The sequence below is a fragment of the Sturnira hondurensis genome, unplaced genomic scaffold (genome assembly GCF_014824575.4).
Source record: "Sturnira hondurensis isolate 20B ecotype Veracruz unplaced genomic scaffold, ASM1482457v3 Scaffold0016663, whole genome shotgun sequence".
NCBI classification, from domain to species: domain Eukaryota; kingdom Metazoa; phylum Chordata; class Mammalia; order Chiroptera; family Phyllostomidae; genus Sturnira; species Sturnira hondurensis.
Window position 1 is genome coordinate 446,355 of NW_028089294.1, and position 15,805 is coordinate 462,159.

The 15,805-nt window shown below is 36.9% G+C and overlaps 1 protein-coding gene across 2 annotated transcripts in view; it reads right to left on the reverse strand.

The window, feature by feature from the left end:
- Positions 1-2,482: 2,482 nt before the first annotated feature.
- Positions 2,483-15,805, reverse strand: part of HNRNPLL (heterogeneous nuclear ribonucleoprotein L like) — a 45,287-nt gene continuing 31,964 nt past the window's right edge. For both annotated transcript variants that reach the window (XM_037066488.1, XM_037066487.1), the window contains 6 exons: positions 11,382-11,599; positions 8,055-8,176; positions 7,371-7,572; positions 6,724-6,781; positions 6,541-6,639; positions 2,483-2,706 (listed from right to left, as the gene is read on the reverse strand). In XM_037066488.1, coding sequence (XP_036922383.1) covers positions 2,651-2,706; positions 6,541-6,639; positions 6,724-6,781; positions 7,371-7,572; positions 8,055-8,176; positions 11,382-11,599 — 755 coding nt within the window. In that variant the 3' untranslated portion in view covers positions 2,483-2,650. The remainder of the gene's footprint in view (positions 2,707-6,540; positions 6,640-6,723; positions 6,782-7,370; positions 7,573-8,054; positions 8,177-11,381; positions 11,600-15,805) is intronic.

The window sequence follows — 15,805 nt, forward strand, 5'->3', positions numbered from 1 at the left end:
TGGCCTGAGAACTGAAAGGCTGCCGGTTTGATTCCCAGTTGGGGCATGTGCCTGGGTTGTGGGCAAACCAATCAATGTTTCTCTCCTTTTTCTCCTTCCCTTCCTCTCTAAAAAAAAAAAAAAATGAATATGATCTTTACAAAAAGGCAGCTAACATTCCATAACTCAGTCTTACAAACTTACTATCAAATATTTAATTGGATTTAGATTTTCAATTTTTTAATTGGAATAAATTTCAACATCAAAAAAATACACTCCAAGCTATTACTTCTTTACATCCATAAAATCTGTTCTTTCACGTTCTAAAAGCAGAAAGACAGCACAGGAAAAACCATTACTGTTAAGGCTAAGAGGGAATACTGCCAAAGCAAACTGCACTGACGGTGGCAATGCCCAAGGCAACACTGCAGCGCCAGCACACCGGTGCCCACATCACCAGGGCCCGGCGGACCAGCGGACTGGCCAGTTCACACCTAAAGAATTTCCTTGTCAGTAGGTGGGGAGGACAGAGCATTACGACAGAATTCATGTCGAAAAGGCAACACCACTTAAAGCAAATCAAATTTAAACATGCCGTGTCACCAAAGGCTGTTCCCTAAAATTTTAGGCACAAAATACCCTGTAACACTGACATCTGTACTGGCTTTCAGAGGAGGGAAAGGAAAAGATGACTTCACATAAACTCACAAGTTACTTTTAAAATTAAGATTTCTATTTTGCAACCAATGTGTTTAGACTATTGTAAGGAAACTATAGGGGAGAAAAAGCAGCTTTGTTGTATTACATTGGCAATGAATGAGGAACAAACACCGCCCAGTTTCATATGCTGAACAAGCTCAGCCCCGAGCTACCCTCGGCATGGCTTACTGGGCTGCTGAGGAAGGGTCTGAAGTGCTTCCAGGGCAGTGACCTCCAACCACAGGTGTTTTTAACCACGTAATACCTGACTGTGTGGCCAGGGGCACTGATCTCTTTTCCCTTAGAATGTCAAATTAAAAAAAACGACAAGAGCCCGAACAACAACAGCTGTTGACATACTGAATCAAAATTATATCTATTTTTCTGTCAGATCAGCAAAAAATACATATTTTGGCGTGCTACAGAATTTTGGTAATTAGTGTGTGTGTGCCATGAGATGAAGAAGGTTCAAACTTGCTGGTCTGGGTTGAATGTAAATTTGCTCAAAGGACATTGGTCCACTTCTGTCAGGATTTAAGGGGAAATAAACATTACCATGTTTAGTTTCTATCTAAACTTTCTGTTCAACAGCTCTTACGTTTTTTAAAACCCATGCCATTTCTAAAGCAATTAAGGTAAACTACCTTTTTTAATGTTAAAATTTAATTACAAAGCTTTTCAGAAAAGATCTAAATGGAACTTCTATATGCAATTTTTTTAAAGTCTCAAGTTAACAAAACTACTACAGACAACTACAGACTTCACAGTTATTCTAGGTAAACACATTCTCCCTTTTTTCAAAGATGCAAATAAAATCACTATCAGTTTTCTATTATAAAAAAGCTCTGAACTTGGCAATAAGTGTGCTAGAGTGTCTTACTCCCATATTTCGTCCGTATGTCTTACTTGCTTACACATGAGATATATTACTTTCCAAATAAAAGGAGGGAAAAAAAACCAGACTCACTGGGAGAAAGAATGTTTAATAAATGATGTTGAAACAAATAGCTATCTGTTTGGAATAAAAATAAAATTAGATCCTTATACCTTGCACCATATAGAAAAATACATATATTACTGATGGACTCAAGAGTAAAAAATAAAAATGCAAGTACCCAAAATTCTACATAGAATTTTAGGGGGTTCACAGTCCCCGAAGTCCACACAAGGACTTCAGATTATCCAGAAGAGAAACCATTAACCATCGTGTCTATTAAAATCTCAATGGCAATACTAGACATGTTTTCAAGATCAAGTCACATGCAACCAATAAAGGTGGTGAAGACATTAAGTTATTGTTGCAACTTTATAAAATCTCCAAACTGGAACTAGAAACAGAGGCATGTAATACAAACGGACAATGACTTAAAAAAAATACACCAATTTAAATAAGTTTGAGTGCATACTGTACAAGTGTATCCATATGTCTGTTAGTCTTTCAGAAATATAAAATCAGCTAAATCTGTAGTACTTAAAATTTATTTTAAGTGTAATGTTATTTTCAAACTTGATTAAAATACTTAATAAATACAAGTTATGTTTATTATGAATAACTGCAACATACTTAAACATCTAAACACAGACTAGGAATTCTATAATATTAAAATGCAATACTTTCGCCTGCATTAATCTCACACGCAATGGAAAAATACTTGCAGATAATAGCATTAAGAATGCAAATATATTTTCACTGTGGAAGAAAAATAATAAGATTAGAAACCGTGTATTTGAGTGATCTACAAGGAAGCTGTAGACAGTCTACATCATGACATTCTATTTTAAAATGAAAACAATTCAATATGTAAGTCTACAACAAATTTACTCAAGGCAAAATATTTGTTTATTACAGAACAGGATCTTAAGTCAAAGGAGCAAGGCAACATTAGATCAACCATTTTAGATTTTTTTAAATGAAGTATAGCTTTAAAATTGTAATAAAGGTGAACATAAATTCTAACATGCTCTTCTCTTCTTATAAATGGGATGATGTAGAAAAGCAAAGCTTCAATGTGTAGGGATTGGAGCCATCTGTAAACATTAAAAAACAAAGTTAATAGCTCACTTCACACTTTCAAGATTACTTTAAATCAGCAGAATAAATCATTTTACCTTTCTATGGTATGAGAAGCAGGGCTACGAGGAAGGCAAACTCCTACATAAAGGGCAAGGGGAAGATTACCTGTGTTCTGATCTGCTGGCAGGAAAGCTCCGGGACGCCAGCAACTCCGTCTATCGCTACGCCCCTATTGTTCTGACCACTATCCAACAACACACGAGGCCCATGATTGTTTTTTCAGAGAATTAATCATTACAGATAAATAGTGTCAGGATTAGGTGTATGTCCATGAGCAAAAAGCTCACTCTGCAGAAAATATTACCAATGGTAATTCCTCAACAAAAACCAATTCAAATATAGCTTGGGAAGAGGGAAAAGACTGGAATGCAAAGGAAGATATCAATAAGCTGAGAAAAATTCCAGGAGATCTGGGATTAAATATCTAATCACTAGGGCATGTAAATTCTAAAATTACTTTTTAAAAAGTGCATTTCATGCATTTTTCTCTAGCTTTTCAGACCAAGCAGAGACAACTCTTCATCAATTAATTATACAAATAAACAGTTCTGTTTATTTATTTATCTTTTTTCCTAAGTCCTCACCCAAGGACATGCTTATTGATCTTAGACGAAGGGGAAGGGACAGAGAGAGGGAGAAGAACACTAACTCATTGCTGTTCATATGCGCCCCAACTGGGGATTGAACCTACAACCCACGCATGTGCCCTGACTGGGAATTGAACCTATGGCCTTTCAGTCTACAGATGACTCTCCAACCAAGTGAGCCACACTAGCCAGGGCCAATTCTGGTGTTTCATATACAAGAATTTGTCTCAAAAGCCATAACTACTTAAGAGGAAAAAAACAAATAAAGGAAAAGGCATATACATGAAAAAGTATTTGCAAGACAGTGCAAAGGATAAAACAGAAATAACTTTGTCTCCAAAGAGTTTGTAATTCATAAACTACCTTGAATATATCTCAACTGTACATATAATTTTAAAGTCTTTTAAAACTTTCTATCAAAAATTAAGCCTAACTAAAACTTACTTTTGTAACCAGAGGTAAAATGGGAAGTATTCCTATTTATTTAACTTTTAATTTTTTTTAATTTTCAAACAAAAAATACACAGAGTGGTATAATAAGCTCTCACATATCACCTCACCTCAGTTATCGTCAGTATTTGGGAGTCCATTTCATCTGCCTACCTTCCACACACTTCTAGGAGCAAGAATATTTTAAAGCAGCCCTGGCTGGCATAGCTCAGTGGATTGAGCACAGGCCTGCGAACCACATGATCGCAGTTTGATTCCCAGTTGGGGCACATGCCTGGGTTGCAGGCCAGTTCCCAGCGGGGGACTCATGAGAGGCAACCATACATTGATACTTCTTTCCTTCCCTTCCCCTCTAAAGATAAATAAATAAAATCTAAAAAAAAGAATATTTTAAAGCAAATCCACAAATCCTTCAGTGTTTTATTTTTTTCCTTAACTGCCATTCATTACTACACCTAATACAATTAATAATCATTTTTCTCCTATTATTTAGAAAGCTAAAGTTTTAATACCCTTTAGAACCAGGATCAAAGTAAATTGCACAGCACAAAGCTTCAAGACTTAAATACTTTGCACGGTAAAAAAGAAGCCTTTATACAATGGAGAGAATTAACAATGGAGAGTGATTTCATTTGATACAAATTTTGAAAAAACAGAAAGTCAGAGTACTCTGTTGCTACAAGTGTTAGGAAATAGGCGTTTTCATTTACCACAGGCAGGAATATAAACTGGCGCAAGCTTTTTATTTTTTTATTTTTTATTTTTTATTTATATATTTATTTCTAAGATTTTCTTTATTTATCTTTAGAGGGGAAGGGAAGGAGAGAGAGAGAGAAATATCAATGTATGGTTGCCTCTCGTGCATCCCTGCTGGGAACTGGCCTGCAACCCAGGCATGTGCCCTGACTGGGAATCAAACCGTGATCCTCTGGTTCGCAGGCCCGCGCTCAATCCACTGAGCTACACCAGCCAGGGCTGGTGGCAAGCTTTTTAAAGCTTTTTAAAACTAACATTTACCAAAATACACAGCTTAATGCCCTCCACTACTAGGAAATTGCCCTACAAGTAAGAAAAGCACAACTCTAAGGACATATGTTACAGAAACAGAAATAACTGGACACAAACAGTAATCATCTGTACAGAAATGGGTAAATCAAATAAACTGAAGTATATCTATCTCTACTATGATTAGCTACTCTGCAAACACTTAAAAAAAAAAGCCCTGGTTGGTGTGACTCAGTGGATTGAGTGCTGGCCTGTGAATTGAAAAGTTGCTGGTTCGATTCTGGTTAGGGCACATGCCAGGGTTGTGGGCCAGGTTCCCCGGTTGGGTGCCTGCAAGAGGCAACCAATTGATGTATGTCTCACACAATGATTTTTCCCTCTTTCTCCCTCCTTTCCTCTCTCTCTAAAAATAAATAAATATAAAGTCTTTAAAAATAAAAAGTAGCTTTGCATGTGCTGACACAGAAATAGCTCCAAGATATATTAAGTGAAAACAGCAAGGCACTGAACAGTATGTACAAAGAAACCATTCTGAGTAAGTTTCAAAATATACATATATATTTACACTGGGAGAAGGAATAAAAGTAAGAAACAAAGGTTAGAAGGTATTGCCCTGGCTGGTGTAGCTCAGCGGATTGAGCGCCAATCTGCAAACCAAAAGGTCACTAGTTCGATTCCCAGTCAGGCTGGCACATGCCTGGATTGCAGGCCAGGTCCCTAGCTGGGGGCATATGAGAGGCAGCCAATTGATATTTCTCTCCCCATTTTTTTCTCCCTCCCTTTTCTTTCTAAAAATAAATAAAATCTTTTTTAAGGGTTAGAAGGTATAGAAAGCCTCAATTTTCATTTTGTAGCTTCATGTACTCTTTTGAGTTTTTTAGCCCTATACATATATTGTTTTTCTCTAAAAAGATCAACAGGTATTGTAGAGACCAGCTTCCAAGATGGCTGCAAGGATCCCCCCTGCCTCCTGGTATTCACAGCCCTCTCGTGTCCCCTCCACAGTGTACCACTGTTTTATGGTCTGTGTGACCAAAAGAATACAGCATATGTGATATTACGTCACTCGCGATGTTAGGTTATCAAAGACACTGTGGCTTCTACTTCGGTCTTCTGCGTTCATCCCTTTTGGATCACTCACTCTGAAGGAAGCCAGTTACCAGGAAACGGACGGCGTGGCCTGAATGGGCCTGCAAACAACTACCTGAGAAAGCTCAGTTAAGACCAGAAATGCCTGCAGGCCCAGGGAGCAGCCTCAGTGCAACTTCACGAGAGACCCTGAGCTAGAACTACCCAGCTGAACTGTATACAGATTACTGACCCTCAGCAATAGTAAGATAATAAATGTTTGCTGGGGTTTTTTAAACATCCTCACCCAAGGACATTTTCCTTGCCTTTAGAGAGAGATTAACTAAGGAAGAGAAAGAAACGACTGGCTACCTCCCATACGCTCCTAGACAAGGTAACGTATGCACCGGGACTGTGGATCAAACCTGCAACCTTTTTGGCTATGCTCCAACGAATCATCCACACCAGCCAGGGCCATGTTTGCTGTTGCAAGGTGTTAAATGTTGAGATCATCTGTTACACAGCAATCGGTAACTAATATAACGAGTATATGGTTCACATGCCTTTTATTCCTTGTACTTCTCTATTTTTTAAAAGCTAGTAAGTGTTATTTTTAAATTATTGTCAATACTTCTGCCAGGACCTCCCACAGGAAAATGACGACACAATTTCACTTACTTGGAACTCTTATCTGGTAGTGATTAAGAGCTGTAAGGGCTTCTACAGCATCGGTTTTGCACTCCCATTCTAAGAGCCCAGAGAGCGTTTTGGCAGACGCTAAGGCAAAAATCACAAATCCAGCTGTTATTTGCTTGTCATCAACTTAACCAGAAAACTTCAGAAGAGGGAATGTGCACTCACGTTTTGCATCGAACACTTTATATTTGATGAACGTAAGAACTTCATGGTCATTACACAACTGTTAAAGAAATGTGGTGCTCTGTTAAAAATATGGTCAAAAAAAGATTTCTACCTTTTTTAAAATAAAAATCAACTTTACAGCAGCTTTTAAGTTTTGAGCCTGGCACGAATGAATTAGATAAAATATGTTTTTAGATTAACAAGTTGTATAAGAAAACCAATGAAAACCACAGATTTGTAACTGAAATACATATTCTCAGACCAGGATTTACTGGTTGACCAACAGGAATGGAGTTCCATAAAATAAACTCTTTTCTGAAGTATTTTCTCCAGTTAGGGGAAAAGTCGGGGATATATAAAATTTTGTTGTGGGTAAGAATTAAACACAGCAATAGAACTTTCTGAATGCAGGAGTTAAGAGTATCTCATTCTAATTTCAACTCTTAAAAGACTGTGTCACAAACCAAAAAGACCAATGAAGAACAGAGGCCAGGAGTACAATAGTCAAAGAATAAATTATATAAATAAAGCACCAAACACACAACAGAATACTAACAATGTCAAAAGCAGATGAACAGAGCTAAAATATGGTATATCTGAAAACTGAAAATCGGAACATTTTACCCAATTGGTATGTCAGGGCCTACCTTTGTGAAGGTCTCTTCTGTGACGCACAACGGAACATTGTAATAATGCAGCACACACGAGGGCGGCTGGATTATGTTCTTAGATGCCTGGCCGGCACTGGTAAAGCGATTGTTCTTGCTCATTGCAAAATCCTTGTAGCTGCTTGTACCATCCTCCAGCTCAAAGATTTGACTTGGAACAACTGAATGTTGTTTAGACACACTACAGAGTGGAAAGAGATAAAGTACAGAACACACCTTGTTAGATAAAAAGCAGCATAAACAGTCTCAAAATGTTAGCATATATACCCACATCAATGTTAAAAAGGGCATATGTAGCTATGTAAACACAGTTTAAATATTTAACATTTAACATTTACTTACATATTTAAATTTAGTTTGAGTTAAATAACTCATATTTTAGATATTAGAAAGAAAAATCTATTGAATATGTTCTCATACTAGAAAACTTTAACATAAAATGTGCCCACTTTAACATGCTGTTTTATAATCATAAAACTAAAAAGTAGATAGAAGTGAGCAAAATCTGATTACATAATCCTAATACTTTGCCTAAAATCACAACACCAAGGTAGAAATTTCAGATGTGCCCTCAGTTACATTAAAATATTCTGAAATTAATGTTGTTAATAAAAAGAATAAAGATTTGGAAATATTTTTAAATTTAGCACTTAAGATATTTACCAAACATTAAGTCTTTTCCCAAATAATTTGACATTGTTCAGGTGTGTGACGGCCCTTTCCACGGCATATTCATCACCCATTTCTACCAGTGCTGTACCAGGAATGGTCTTCATGAATTTTACCTGTAAATACAAAAATTCCAAAAAGGTAACTATTTCATTCCCTCTCAGAGTAACAGAATTACTAGAAGGTGATATGGTTTAGATGGTTACGTTAAATGCAGGAGATCACCTGCACCTTAAACGTTATCTGATGTGCCGTATCAAAGAAAGCTAGAGAGAAGAGTTTAACTATGCTGCACAGCACGCCGAGGAAGAGAACAGGCGTCCCCTGGCTCTGCTGGTTACTAACTGCATGATGTACAGCAATTTCTCCGCTTCTCTGAGCCTCGGACTCCCTGTAACATGGAGATAACAACAGCTGGCAGGACTCATCAATAGTTATTCATTCAACAAATATTTATTAATGCCTTATGCTTTGATAAGCACTGTGCTAGGCACTGGGAATTTAATAGTGAACATAACAGACATGGTCCTCTTTAAGTTTATATTCTAGTAGGTAGGTCAGAAATTTAAAAGTAAGTAATATTTATCAACATCCAGAGTGCTGTTACAGCAATATACAAAATCCTATATGAGAGACACCAAAAGGCCCTGGCTGGGTAGCTCAGTTGGTTAGAGCATGGTCCTGATACACCCAGGTTATGGGTTCCATCCCTGGTCAGGGTGTATACTGGAAGGAACCAATAAATGCATAAATAAGTGGAACAACAAATCAATGTTTCTCTCCCCACAGAATCAATGAACAAAATAAATGAATAAAATTATCGAAGAAAAAAATAATACAAGGTGGCCCTGAGACAACACTGCCTATAGAAAGGTTTGTGCAAGGCAGGGACAGCTTAAAAACAGGCACTACTTCACAAGTTTTCATGCCATCTTAGGCAGAGGTCACAATATTCTCTTATTTCCATTTTAATGTAAGTGCTATACGGGTTAGATGGGATAAAGTATGAAAATCACTTGGCATAGTGATTTTCCTATTGAAAAGTTCATAAATAGATATTAATACTACTAACATCCATGACACCTTTTTTTAAGTTTCTATTTTCTTTTTTTTTTTTTTAAGAGAGAGGGGAAGGGAAGAAGAAAGAGAGGGAAAGAAAACATCGATGTGTGAGAGATACATGGTCACCTCTCATACACTCCCAAATGGGGCCCCAGCCCACAACCCAGGCCTGTGCCCTGACCAGGGATTGAACTTTCAGTTCACAGGCTGATGCCCAATCCATTGAGCCGCATCGGCCAGGGCCACGACATACTTCCTTACCAGTTGACTTCGAAGGAATACTGGGAATATACTTACACATCAAATGCAATGTAACACTTACATCCACCACCACAACTATCAATTTTAATGTGCTACCCTAGCATTCTTATACTACACCTGCACTTGAACAGAACTCAGCTATAGCAGGACTTTGCAGTTTCATCTGAAATTAACTGTCTTCTTTTGGGCAAAATCTCTCTTCCTTGATTAAAACCAATAACACCCTATAAATCTAATCACGAATACATATATATATATGTTAAGTATGTAGTTTTTGCGCTCGTAAATTTTTAAAACAAGTTAGGAAAAATTATATAGAGCTATTGTAAGGATTATGATGGCTTGAGTTTAATGTATCATAATACATCATTTAAAATATTTTTAAAATGTTGAGATGCCAAGTGAGAGAAACTAGAATTATTCAAACAACACACAGAAAACTTAAAAGTTTTGTCAGACAAAGTAATTTGGCTTACTACATCATAATTAGTCCATAAAACAAAAGACAAAAAGCTCTACTAAAAGTATTGATTAAACGGCCTGATTCTGATTACTTAATAAATGTGAAAAGCACCAAAAAAAGTAATACTATGTAAAGAAGGTTAAAATATACATTAAAGCCCATTTAGTTATCAAGCATGAGGCTCCCAGACCTTAACTAACAACCAGACATCTAAGATAAATGTCTGTATGAAAAAATCTGAACTATTTCTCCCAATGTTGCTAAATCTGTCCCATGTAGTCTTGGCTAGTTATATAAGTCGATACATCTCGTATGTCATCACCTAGACCAAATGTAAATTTTTTAAAAATGTGGTCAAATATGTGGAGGAAACTCTTATTTCAGAGATTTTTCCAAGTTATTTCCTCAAATCAGGGAGGCCTTAGAATCAAATTAAGGACGAAGAGTACCAAGAGACTCACATAACATAATCGTACTTTTTTATTGATGTGAAAACAGGGAAAATAGCATTACTACAACACTGAAACTCAAAGCAGCAAGTATATCAAACAATTTCCCCAGTAAAGTTTCCACGATGCATTCAAATATAGTTTAATATCTATTTTGTAATAGGGACTATCCTAAGAATTTATAAAATTATCAATGAACAAAACATCACAGATGTGGAGAAACCACAGAGTTATCTGGTGACAATCAAGTCACAATTTGAGAGATCTTCAAAATATGTACAATTTAAACGTTCTGCTTCTTTTTTAGTATAAGCCTTGGACAAGACGTTCTGGGCAAATGCTACTGAAGTGGGTTCATTTCAAACACCAAACACCAAGCGCTGCTGCTGCTAAAAGCACATCGTTCCTCAGAAGACACAGGAACTCAAGCGGTTGGGAGGCAAGTAAATCTACGTAAATCAGAACTCTCCTAAAACTCATGACTTGAACCAAACTCTGAGACATGTGTCTATATACCTAGATCCATGAAAGTAACTACTATTTCAAATTCCAGTTTAACACGTTCAATACTAGCATCTGCTGCCCTGGCTTGTGCGTCTCAGTGGGCTGGGTATCATCCCATGAACACAAAGGTCGCTGGCCAGGCCTGGGATTGGAGGCGTGTGAGAGGCAACTGATCCAAGTTTCTCTCACACGTCGATGCTCCTCTCTCTCTCTTTCTCCTTACCTTCCCCTCTCTCTAAAAATAAGTAAATAAAATCTTTTAAATGCTAGAATCTCTTTGAGATGATAAAAAATAAGATTTATGCCTGTATACTCTGGTGATTAAATTATTTTAGATTTCTATCTGTATTTGTTATTTAAAAATATCTTTAGTAGCAATAACCTATTACTGATCACTTACCAACAAAAAACAATTTCTAGACTTCCTAATGAATTTTTAGCCATGTAAATTACTAGTAAAAGAACTTGAATGTTTATTCAAGAAAACATGCATTTGCTGTCTTTTCAGATTTTCCTATATTATCTTAGCAATATATATATATGTGTGTATATATATATATATATATATATAATTAAACTTACCTTTTCAATATTTCCATATAAACAAAATAGGTTGAAGACTCTTGAACAATTCATTTTTAGTGGATGCAGCCCACTAACCATTACAACTGACCCAGAGGGACTTCCTCCGTGCATGTACGAGGAAGAGGCCTGTGGCAATGGATATGCAACAAGCTCAGGTGTATCTCGAGAGCCCATTCTGTAACGACTCGGTAAAGGCAACAATGGACCATGCGATCCTATAAAAATGACCAAAAAAAAAAAAAAAAGAAAAGAAAAGAAAAAAACACAACTTTAGCAAATATACTATATACCACGCAAAAAAATAAACTCTTAATATAATTAGTCTAATATTTGCCCAAAGAAAACTCAAATGTGTGAATGTTCAAATATAACCTGTGGTAATTAATAAAATCTACATCTATTTGGACCAGATTCAATATACACTGGCCTGCATGCATCTGTATACATCAGGTTTTAAGTTCATAAAATAAAAAAAAATAGTGGTTTAACAACAACAAAAAAAAGGTGCAAAAGATCAGGCCACAGACAGAGTGGAGGAATCAGTGTAAACTTGGGGTCACTGTATATACATCATTATACCCCAAGTTTAAAAAAACCTTCTGCCAATGTCCTTTGTTGGATAATACTACAAAAACATATACAGTAAAATCTGGAACACTATCTTTATACAGCTATAACAACAAGAACATCTTTAGTTCCAATGAAAAGTCTCCTAAAACATAACTTACTACAATGTACTCTCAGGTTAGTATTTTATTCCAGTTCAAACTCAGGTAACTAAAACCATGGACACCCCACCTATTCAGAGGTGTCATTATTCAGCAACGTCCACTTTTTGCAGTATCAAGAAGCAGAAGATAAAGACTAACCTGAACCTGTTGTCACAAAAATCTATGTCTCTTATGCTGAGAATCCTTAAGAATCAACCTAACTCTATCTAGAGTAGTTCTAAACAACTTCATCTGGTTTTCCCATCTACAACAGATTAGAAGTAACAAGAAAAATAAGGCTGCAGTGCGTGAAACAAACAGGAATGAGCGAGTCTGAAGAAAGAAACTGATACCACAAGTAGACACAGGGCACCTTTATCACAACAACAAGAAAGGCATAAGCACTCAGAAGAGGCAACTAAGCTGGAGACAAATAACTCAGAGATATAAACCTACACATCACAGATGCTCGTGAGTTAGTGCTCATGGAAGCATACTCTGGGATACATGCTAAGGTCCTTTTGATGTGCAAGAAACTAATCCAAAATCCCAAGTCCTTTCCTTGTTTCTCAAAAAGTGAAAACTATAATGCTACTGACTTTCGTTTTTATGTAAGACTAAGGGACACAGTAATGACATTTTACTATTACCTACGGAGTTACTAAGAACTACTGTATTTTGGTGTTACAGCATGCTATTAGAACTTATGTGGACTCGGTATTCGGTATTCTAAAAATAGCTGCCATTTATCACAACACAGTAATACTACCACGGAGCACATGCCAGCAGCCTGAATTTCTGCAATTTTATAGAGCAGCGATTTTCAACTGGTGTGCCGCAAAAAAAATTTTAGCATGCAATAGCTGACTCAAGAATTTTTAAATGTTTATTGGTTTGAGAGAAAGAGGAAGAGAGAGAGAAAGAGGGAGAGAGGAAGGGAGAGAGGGAGAAGAACACTGACATGAGAGGGAAACACTGACTGGGGATGGAACCCTACACCTAGGTGTGCGCCCTGACCAGGAATCAAATCCTCGGACCTTTCGGAGTATGGGATGCTGCTCCCACTAACTGAGACACGTGGGCCAAGGAGCCACATGCGACTCTTCAGTCAGGGCCACGGACCTCTTTCCTCTCCGACTGTCAAATTAAAAAATGACAATAGCCAACACAATAGTTGTCCAGTGTGAATAATCAAAATTATACCTTTTGGGTCAAGATTGGCAAAAAATGTGTTTTTGTTGCGCTGCAGATGTGCCACATGATAAAAAAAGGTGAGAAATCAGTGTTACGGAGGAACCCTTTATCTGTGCATCATCACCAGTGTTGCCTTAAACTGGCTGCGGTTTTCAATGGCTCTTCTTGCTGGCAACTGGTAGTTTATCGAAACAACCAATACAGCTTATGGTGAGTTACCTGTTAGTAAGTATACACACTTGGGCATCTAACTTAAACTGCTACACGTACACTGGGGTCATACAGAAATCATTCCTACTCCTATGCACAAATATATGTACATAATCTACTGCACCACTCCCCCCACCATAAGGACACGTTACTATTATCACTAAATTTCCTTCTCCACGGGAAGTGGAAAGATGCATGGTAGACGGGCAGTAGAAACCTTCCACTCTTCCTAAGTTGGCCAAGGTCCAAAAACTTCTGATATCTACTGCCACACTTAACTAGCAAATTCAGTGCAAGAGTATAACTGATGTTTATAATTATGACCTTGAGCCATTAGGATTGATTAAATCATGTCATCTATAAAACTTAATTTGTTATTTATATTGCTCAAGAAAATAAGAAAAAAGAAGTCTTGTAAAAGCTTTCTATACTAAATAGTTCATGCAAAAAAATTCTGGTGCTTAAAAAACATGCTTCAGGTAGTATTTTAAAAATCCACTTACATAAAAAATGCTACATAAATGGCATTATTAGTATTTTGAAGGCGTTTCTCATCTTTGATATTCTTAAATCTTTGGTCCAGGAACCACATCCAATGACACCAGCAACTGGTACACAAACTTTTCATGGACTCACAGCAAATAAATCTGTGTATTTATTTTTGCCACTTTTCAAATACAAGGGCTTCTACCAGTTCATCTCATAGGGCTGGGCTTCCCAAATTAAAAGACTTAAAGAATTCTGAAGACACAGATTTATACTGTTATACTACATTAAATAATAAATCGAATCTAATTAAAGAATGAAACCTTTTTGATTCCCTCTTTCTTACATATCGACATAAAGGAAAAGCCACACGTGATATGGCACAAAAACGCAAATGATCCTGTTTTGCTGAACTGCTGAACCTAAGGGATACAGTGTGACGTGCTGCATTTGTAAAAATTCCCTAGCTCCTACTCCCATCTTCTACGTCTTTCCCCAATTTCCTCCGCTTACTTCTCTGCATCTTTACCCATCTCTCTCTCCATCCCCCTCCCCTCCTATATCCCATTCTGCTAGAAAGTAGAATTCTCCTGAGTTAAGTGTTTCGATGACCACAGCTCTGAACAGATGCTCCTACACAACCCCACCACAACCATTCCTCTTCAGCAGGACTCTCCAGAGCCTGCAAGGTCCCTACTTAACAACCATCATCATGCCCTGGCTGGGTAGCTCTATGGTTAGAGCATCGTCCCAACTTCAAGGTTGCAGGTTTCATCCCTGGTCAGGGCACATACAAGAAGCAACCAATGAATGCACAAACAAGTGAAATAACAAATTGATGTTTCTTTCTCTCTCTCTCTTTTCTCTCTCTAAAACCAGTAATTTAAAAAAATATCACTTCAAAGAATTCTGCACCTCCTCTCTGTAAGTAAGCTTGTATTTTAAAATTTATGTACACAAACACTCTAAATAAATTAGGGCATAAAACTGACAAAGTATTTCACAATATGCTTTTAAAAAATATATAAAGTTCTTCTAGGGCATATACCATACTTTTGTTTATACAATTTTCAATAAGGTATATTTTATAAAGGAAGAAAAACCTAAAAAATCACACTGAGAAAACAGTCTGTGTCAACACTACTATGGTGGTGTTCTTCGTCCTTCATAAAGAAAAGAAAGATTTCTTCTTTCACAGATTTTTCTAGCCTGCTTTGGCAAAACATTCAACCAATTTCAACCTTCAGCTGATGCCCATGGCACAGTTACATGTTCACAACCACACTACGAACTTATGATTAACAATTCTTCCGTGACCCTCCATTTCGCAAAGCACAGTGGGCTCCTAATCCGTGTTTCTTTACTGCAGGAGCAGAACTATCCACACGACCACTGTTAATATTTACAGTGTGAAAGAAACCTTGATAAATTATGAAGGAACACACTCTTAAAATGACAGCAAGCAGTAAGATTTTCATTCTATTAATTTACACCACCTATTCCTTTGTCATACGTAACATTGTTTTAACTTCTTCTGCCATACAGACTATTATAGAAACTTGAACAAACATATGAGCACACACATAATAAATCTTTTTGTGGAGGGGGGGTTCAAAAAAGACAACGGGGAATAAACAAAAACCCACAGCCAAGAGTGGTTATCAAACATGTAGTCTAATATCTGAAATATCTGAAAATATTTCAGACAATAGGCAACACCAGTGGTTTTGATGTTAAACCTCAAAGTATGATACAGCAACTTCTATTTGCTACTTCTTTAAATGGCTTTGGACTTCAACTTTAAACCACAGAATATGTGAG